At 38.7% G+C, this 8,484-nt stretch overlaps 1 protein-coding gene across 2 annotated transcripts in view; it reads left to right on the top strand.

Annotated features, from left to right (window-relative positions):
- rerg (RAS-like, estrogen-regulated, growth inhibitor) overlaps positions 1 to 8,034 on the top strand; it is a 23,534-nt gene extending 15,500 nt beyond the window's left edge. Inside the window, exons 4-7 of one of the 2 annotated variants that reach the window (XR_013192926.1) lie at positions 2,221 to 2,294; positions 2,981 to 3,086; positions 6,613 to 7,103; positions 7,484 to 8,034. Coding sequence is in view for 1 of the 2 variants with exons in the window: in XM_077197581.1 (XP_077053696.1) it covers positions 2,221 to 2,294; positions 2,981 to 3,086; positions 6,613 to 6,926 (494 nt within the window). In the remaining variant the exon portion in view is untranslated. Of the gene's footprint in view, positions 1 to 2,220; positions 2,295 to 2,980; positions 3,087 to 6,612; positions 7,175 to 7,483 lie in introns of those variants that run through there. The other variant, XM_077197581.1, reaches the window with a different exon arrangement.
- Positions 8,035 to 8,484: the final 450 nt, after the last annotated feature.

Here is an 8,484-nt window from a genome sequence, read left to right as displayed (position 1 = left end):
GACGTGTTATTCTATTGTGTCGTGTTACTCTATTGTGTTGTATATTCTATTGTGTCGTGTTATTCTATTGTGTCGTGTTACTCTATTGTGTCGTATATTCTATGGTGACGTGTTATTCTATTGTGTCGTGTTACTCTATTGTGTTGTATATTCTATTGTGACGTGTTATTCTATTGTGTCGTATATTCTATGGTGACGTGTTATTCTATTGTGACTTGTTATTCTATTGTGTCGTATATTCTATTGTGTCGTGTTATTCTATTGTGTCATATATTCTATTGTGACTTGTTATTCTATTGTGTCATATATTCTATTGTGTCGTGTTATTCTATTGTGTCGTATATTCTATTTGTGTCGTGTTTCCGAGTGAAACGCTTCTGGAAAAGGAACAAATGTGGGCGGGGCTTGAATGTGTCTGTGTGGAATTGATTGGATGGTTGTGGTTTACTATTGGCCGATCTCATGTGAGTGACAGGTTATAGCCCCACCCACATCATCAGAGAAGAGAAGTTAATCTGATGCAAGATTACGAGGCATGTCGTGTCACATGACCTCATCACGGATGACCTTTGACCTCTGCAAACTCAGGACAGACTTTATGAGACACAATACGCGTCTTTGAAGTGAGTGACATACAGAGGCGGTGAAGGTCATGTGAGCGAATGTAGAATATAAACGGATGAAAAGGTCTGTTTTATAAACACACTCTCCATTCATCAGAGCGTTCTACACATTCTTACTCAAACGTAATTGAGTTCAGCGCCAGAGATGCCTGATGAATAAAGAATCTGTCCTCAGATTAAACCAGTGCAGATGCAGAGCTGCAATGAAGGAGTTTAGTGGAAATCAAGCGGTTTTCATGGAATAAAGGATCCTGATTGGCTGGGCAGCGTCTCTTAGCCCCGCCCTCAAACACTGTAGTGTATCTGAGACTGGAAGAGTTTGGTTCGTGTTGAGAAGACGCTGTTTTCTGAGATTGATACGGTAAAACACACGCCATCGTTACTGTTCGTATCACTGTGATCAAGAGCTGAGATTCAGATATGATAATGAGCGTTTGCTTTCTGACCAATCACAGCAGAGCAGCTCTCAGAGAGGCGGAGCTTAGAGAGACTGAATATCCCAACAAACCGTTTCAGACACGGAGAGAAAATGATGTGATGCTGAAATAGATATTAGAGGAAATTAAAGTGTTTTTGACCTGGGATGAATGTGGATCTGTTGTAGGAGACGCCAAAACTACATTAGTAACCTTTAAAACTGCACTTTAAAAGTTTGAGGGTTTGAGTTCTCTGTGTTCACATGATGAGAGCCAAAAGACATTCAAGCGTTCGTGAGTGAATTACACACTGACTGAGCCAGCAGACGCTTGGACTCGATGTGCTGAGAAACATTCATAAACACTCATTCAGTCCTGAGTTTCTGTCCAGGACGTCAATCCACACACACACACGGACACACACTCACACTCACACGGACACACACTCTCACACACTCTCACATACAAACACACACACACACACACTCACGGACTCACACACGGGCACACACTCACACACACTCACACACACAAACACACACACACACACACTCACTGACTCACACACTCACACTCACACGGACACGCACTCTCACACACTCTCACACACAAACACACACTCACGGACTCACACACACGGGCACACACTCACACACACTCACACACACAAACACACACACACACACACACACTCACGGACTCACACACACACACACACACACACACACACGGGCACACACTCACACACTCACACACACACACACACACACACTCACACACACGCACACACACACACACGGGCACACACTCACACACCCACACACACACACACACACTCACACTCACACACACACCCACACTCACACTCACACACACACACACACTCACACACTCACACACTCACACACGGGCACACACTCACACACACACACATACACACACACGGGCACACACACACATACACACGGGCACACACACACACACGGGCACACACTCACACACACACACACGAAGAACTCCAAGACTAACTCTGAGCTTTAGAAGGAGTCAGTCGCAGTAAATCTGCTGTAATCTCTCATGTGTTACACAGATGTTCTGTCCACTAACAGTGTGTGTGTGTGTGTGTGTGTGTGTGTGTGTGTGTGTGTGTGTGTGTGTGTGTGTGTGTGTGTGTCTGGCAGAGTCCACCTATCGCCACCAGGCCGTTATTGACGACGAGACGGTCAGTATGGAGATTCTGGACACAGCCGGACAGGTGCACTTTCACTTTTCATTTCAGAATTACGATTTACCAAGCATGTTTTTGTACATTAACCCTCATCCTTCCCTCAAAATGTTTTACAAATTGAGTGTTCATCAGAGGGTGAAGACCTCAGTTCACATAGAACAACCTAAAAATACTAAAACTTTACCACAAAATGATTGTATAATGTCTACATGTGTGTCTGAACGCACACTGAAGAGAAACTGGCTTTAGGACCCAGAGGAACAGCTCATTTACTCCATATAGACATATAAGCCCATCTAGAGTCATGAAATATCATCTTATATTATTATTATATTTCCACAAGAGGTCAGCAATGACATAAAAGGGTTATGCATGAAATTGTGAGTTATTTTGAATTTAAAAATGTGAGGAATGTGCTTAAATTACCATTTATTTATTTATTAATTATTGATCAAATCTAAAAATTTAAAGGAAAATAAAATAAAATCTCCAAAAATATTGCAATAAAAAATAGACAAAAATATTATCAAGATAAAATAAAATAAGCACACACAAAAAAAAATGAATTTTTAGGCCTTCCCGCGAAGGAAAGAGATGTTATAAAGTGCGAGGGAAGGATGAAGACATTTTTACTTGTGTGTGTGTGTGTGTGTGTGTGTGTGTGTGTGTGTGTGTGTGTGTGTGTGTGTGTGTGTGTGTGTGTGTGTGTGCAGGAGGACGTCCTGCAGAAGGAGGCTCACATGCGATGGGGCGACGGGTTCATCCTGGTCTATGACATCACGGACCGCGGGAGCTTCGAGGACGTGGCTCCTCTTAAAGGTCGCATTACTTTACGCATCACTTTTATCATGATGTAATATAAATCTCTGGCGTCTCCAGAACGTGTGTGTGAAACTTCACCCAGATCGTTTATCCCAGCTCGTCAAAGTTTCGCCTTTTGGGTGTGAGTAAAAACGCTCTTTAAAAGTGTGTGTGTCTTTAAAGATGCTGTACGTAACTTTTTTACTCTACTAAAGCATAAAAATACCATAAAATGTTTGGCATATTTAGGAAACATGCTGAGTTCACGCACTCGTTTCTTTGAAAAACTTTTCTACAGACAGTTATTCTACTTATTATTTTACACGTTCGGTGTTGTCATTCGGTCTGTGTGACTCCGCCCACTCCCAGTTCAGCCAATCGACATCATTCCTGCGCTCCGTGATGCTTTGGGTGTAACTTCGCGTGTATTATGGGTGTAACTTCCGTTAAGCTGTAAACAATCAGTTAAAAGGCTCGCTATATGAACGCAATACGTTAAAAATAATAAATAGGAAAAGAAAGCAGCGACTGAAAAGAGCTCTTGCCATAGATATTCTTGTTATAACGTCACGTTAAAATACCAAGGATGACGTTATTCTCATGATGTCTGAAAATAAATCATGAAGGAAAATTGACAGCTCATTGAGTCACACTGACAAATCAGTTTTATTTGAAGGGCAAACGCATGATTTGAAATGATTAGTTTCAGCGTTTTTCAAGGGCAGATAAAGAGCCGGTAATATAATATATTATATAATATTATAAACGTGCAGATTAAGAGCCGGTAATATTATAAACGTGCAGATTAAGAGCCGGTAATATCATAAACGTGCAGATTAAGAGCCGGTAATATAATATATTATATAATATTATAAACGTGCAGATTAAGGGCCGGTAATATTATAAACGTGCAGATTAAGGGCCGGTAATAATATAAACGTGCAGATTAAGGGCCGTTAATATTATAAACGTGCAGATTAAGGGCCGGTAATATTATAAACGTGCAGATTAAGGGCCGGTAATATTATAAACGTGCAGATTAAGGGCCGGTAATATTATAAACGTGCAGATTAAGAGCCGGTAATATCATAAACGTGCAGATTAAGAGCCGGTAATATAATATATTATATAATATTATAAACGTGCAGATTAAGGGCCGGTAATATTATAAACGTGCAGATTAAGGGCCGGTAATAATATAAACGTGCAGATTAAGGGCCGGTAATAATATAAACGTGCAGATTAAGGGCCGGTAATATTATAAACGTGCAGATTAAGGGACGGTAATAATATAAACGTGCAGATTAAGGGCCGTTAATATTATAAACGTGCAGATTAAGGGCCGGTAATAATATAAACGTGCAGATTAAGGGCCGTTAATATTATAAACGTGCAGATTAAGGGCCGGTAATAATATAAACGTGCAGATTAAGAGCCGGTAATATTATAAACGTGCAGATTAAGAGCCGGTAATATTATAAACGTGCAGATTAAGAGCCGTTAATATTATAAACGTGCAGATTAAGAGCCAGTAATATTATAAACGTGCAGATTAAGAGCCGGTAATAATATAAACGTGCAGATTAAGAGCCGGTAATATTATAAACGTGCAGATTAAGGGCCGGTAATATTATAAACGTGCAGATTAAGAGCCAGTAATATTATAAACGTGCAGATTAAGGGCAGTTAATATTATAAACGTGCAGATTAAGAGCCGGTAATAATATAAACGTGCAGATTAAGAGCCGGTAATATTATAAACGTGCAGATTAAGGGCCGGTAATATTATAAACGTGCAGATTAAGAGCCGGTAATATTATAAACGTGCAGATTAAGGGCAGTTAATATTATAAACGTGCAGATTAAGAGCCGGTAATAATATAAACGTGCAGATTAAGAGCCGGTAATAATATAAACGTGCAGATTAAGAGCCGGTAATATTATAAACGTGCAGATTAAGAGCCGGTAATATTATAAACGTGCAGATTAAGAGCCGGTAATAATATAAACGTGCAGATTAAGAGCCGGTAATATTATAAACGTGCAGATTAAGGGCCGGTAATATTATAAACGTGCAGATTAAGGGCCGGTAATATTATAAACGTGCAGATTAAGAGCCGGTAATAATATAAACGTGCAGATTAAGAGCCGGTAATATTATAAACGTGCAGATTAAGGGCCGGTAATATTATAAACGTGCAGATTAAGGGCCGTTAATATTATAAACGTGCAGATTAAGGGCCGGTAATAATATAAACGTGCAGATTAAGGGCCGGTAATATTATAAACGTGCAGATTAAGGGCCGTTAATATTATAAACGTGCAGATTAAGAGCCGGTAATATTATAAACGTGCAGATTAAGGGCCGTTAATATTATAAACGTGCAGATTAAGAGCCGGTAATATTATAAACGTGCAGATTAAGGGCCGTTAATATTATAAACGTGCAGATTAAGAGCCAGTAATATTATAAACGTGCAGATTAAGAGCCGGTAATATAATAAACGTGCAGATTAAGAGCCGGTAATATTATAAACGTGCAGATTAAGGGACGTAATATTATAAACGTGCAGATTAAGAGCCGGTAATATTATAAACGTGCAGATTAAGGGACGTAATATTATAAACGTGCAGATTAAGAGCCGGTAATATTATAAACGTGCAGATTAAGAGCCGGTAATATTATAAACGTGCAGATTAAGAGCCGGTAATATTATAAACGTGCAGATTAAGGGCCGGTAATATTATAAACGTGCAGATTAAGGGCCGGTAATATTATAAACGTGCAGATTAAGAGCCGGTAATATTATAAACGTGCAGATTAAGAGCCGGTAATATTATAAACGTGCAGATTAAGAGCCGGTAATATTATAAACGTGCAGATTAAGGGCCGGTAATAATATAAACGTGCAGATTAAGAGCCGGTAATATAATAAACGTGCAGATTTAGAGCCGGTAATATTATAAACATGCAGATTAAGAGCCGGTAATATAATAAACGTGCAGATTAAGAGCCGGTAATATAATAAACGTGCAGATTAAGAGCCGGTAATATAATAAACGTGCAGATTAAGAGCCGGTAATATTATAAACGTGTAGATTAAGAGCCGGTAATATTATAAACGTGCAGATTAAGGGACGTAATATTATAAACGTGCAAATTAAGAGCCGGTAATATTATAAACGTGCAGATTAAGGGACGTAATATTATAAACGTGCAGATTAAGAGCCGGTAATATTATAAACGTGCAGATTAAGAGCCGGTAATATTATAAACGTGCAGATTAAGAGCCGGTAATATTATAAACGTGCAGATTAAGGGCCGGTAATATTATAAACGTGCAGATTAAGGGCCGGTAATATTATAAACGTGCAGATTAAGAGCCGGTAATATTATAAACATGCAGATTAAGAGCCGGTAATATAATAAACGTGGGTTAGGGTTAGAAGCTGTAAAGAAGCTGCTAAAGTCAGCGAGTAAAATCACACACTGCACCTTTAAACACAGGAAAAGTCACGTTTTCATGCTGTGTTCCCTTTCAAGGGCTCCTGGACGAGGTGAAGCGGCCCAAACACGTTCCTCTGGTTCTGCTAGGCAACAAGGCGGATCTGGACCTGGGTCGTCAGGTGGCCACAGAGGAGGGCGAGCGGCTGGCGGCCGACATGGCGTGTGCGTTCTACGAGTGTTCTGCGTGTGCGGACCGGGTCGGGTCGGGTGGAGGCGTGGCGGAGGCGTTTCACGAGCTCCTGCGAGAGATCCGGCGCCGCCGGGCCGTTCAGGGCAAGACCCGCAGACGCAGCTCCACAACACACGTCAAGCAGGCCATCAACAAGATGCTCACCAAGATCAGCAGCTGAACACACACACACACACACACTGGACCAGCACAGACACTGGGAGCTCAGATCCCAATGATAAGATGGGAAAATTGTCAGAAAAAGTAGAATCTTATTTTCTTTTACACAAAAAGTGCTTTTCTTGTTTCCAGTCCAAATATCTACAAATTCTTATATCAAGAAGAATTTTCTAGAGAAGTAAAACGACATGAGAAATTATATATTGTTTTCTGAAGAAAAAATAAATAAATAATAATTAATAATAAAAATAGTTTAAATAAGTTTTTGCTTAAAATAAGCAGAATTATTTGCTTATGGGAATAAGGAAAATGATCTTAATATAAATGGAAAACACTGGAGGAGCACAGCGACTCGGAATGATGAGATGGAAAAATAGAAATTATGACAATAAAGTATGAGATCAAAAATTCATAATTGAGATTGTCAAAATATGACTTGATTGATTATGATTTACAAAAGTGCACTGCAAAAAATGCTTTTCTTACCGAGTATTTTTGTCGTATTTCCAGTCCAAATATTCAAAAAATTCTTAAATCAAGAAGCATTTACTAACAAAGTGAAATGATAGAAGAAATTATATCATGTTTTCTGTAAAGAAAAAATCTAAAGTAATTAAAACAAGACACTTTCACCTCAGCTCATAACGATAAGATAAAAAGTCTTAGTTATGAGGTGAAAAAAATTTAAATTATGACAATAAATCTTAAGTATGAGATCAAAAAGTCATAATTGAGATTAAAAGTCAAAATATGACTGGATTTTTTTTTAAATGTGAATTTAATTAATTTTTCCTTAAAACAAGCAAAATGATCTGCCAATGGAGTCCTAACCCTAATAATCTTAATTCAACAGGAAAACTTGACAAATAATCTTTATTCTAATGGAAAACGATTATTTTTTTACAATTACTAGATATAATTTCTTATATAATTTTACTCATCTACATTAGTAAATGCTTCTTGATTTAAGAATTTTTAGATATTTGGACTGGAAACATTACAAAAATACTGAGTAAGAAAAGCATTTTTTTGCAGTGTGATTTTTTATAAATAAATAAAAAGATGTTGGTAAATAAATATACAAATAAATGATATATAATAAATGCTGATATAAATGTCTTACTGCATTAACATGTTAACTAATGTTAATTAATGTGACATTATTGTAAAGTGTTACCAAATTATTCGTTTTTTCCTTTGAATCAGGATTATTTTCTGACTCCACTGTCAGAGATTTGTTCTGTTTTAAACTCAAACGCTCAGACGCTCGTGTGTGTGTGTGTGTGTGTGTGTGTGTGTGTGTGTTCTCAGAGCAGAGACGCTCGTGTGTGTGTGTGTTCTTAGTGCAGAGACGCTGGTATGTGAGTGGGTGTGTGTGTGTGTGTGTGTGTGTGTTCTCAGTGCAGAGACGCTGGTGTGTGTGTGTGTGTTCTCAGTGCAGAGACGCTGGTGTGTGAGTGTGTGTGTGTTCTCAGTGCAGAGACGCTGGTGTGTGTGTGTGTGTGTGTGTGTTTCAGTTCTCCGTGTGTTTTCTCGGATGTTTCCTCGTTCTTGCGGCT

This window comes from Siphateles boraxobius, unplaced genomic scaffold (assembly GCF_051911475.1).
Source record: "Siphateles boraxobius isolate OS27281-9 unplaced genomic scaffold, OSU_SipBor_1 4, whole genome shotgun sequence".
Taxonomy (NCBI): Eukaryota; Metazoa; Chordata; class Actinopteri; order Cypriniformes; family Leuciscidae; genus Siphateles; species Siphateles boraxobius.
This window is presented reverse-complemented; position numbering and strand designations above follow the sequence as displayed.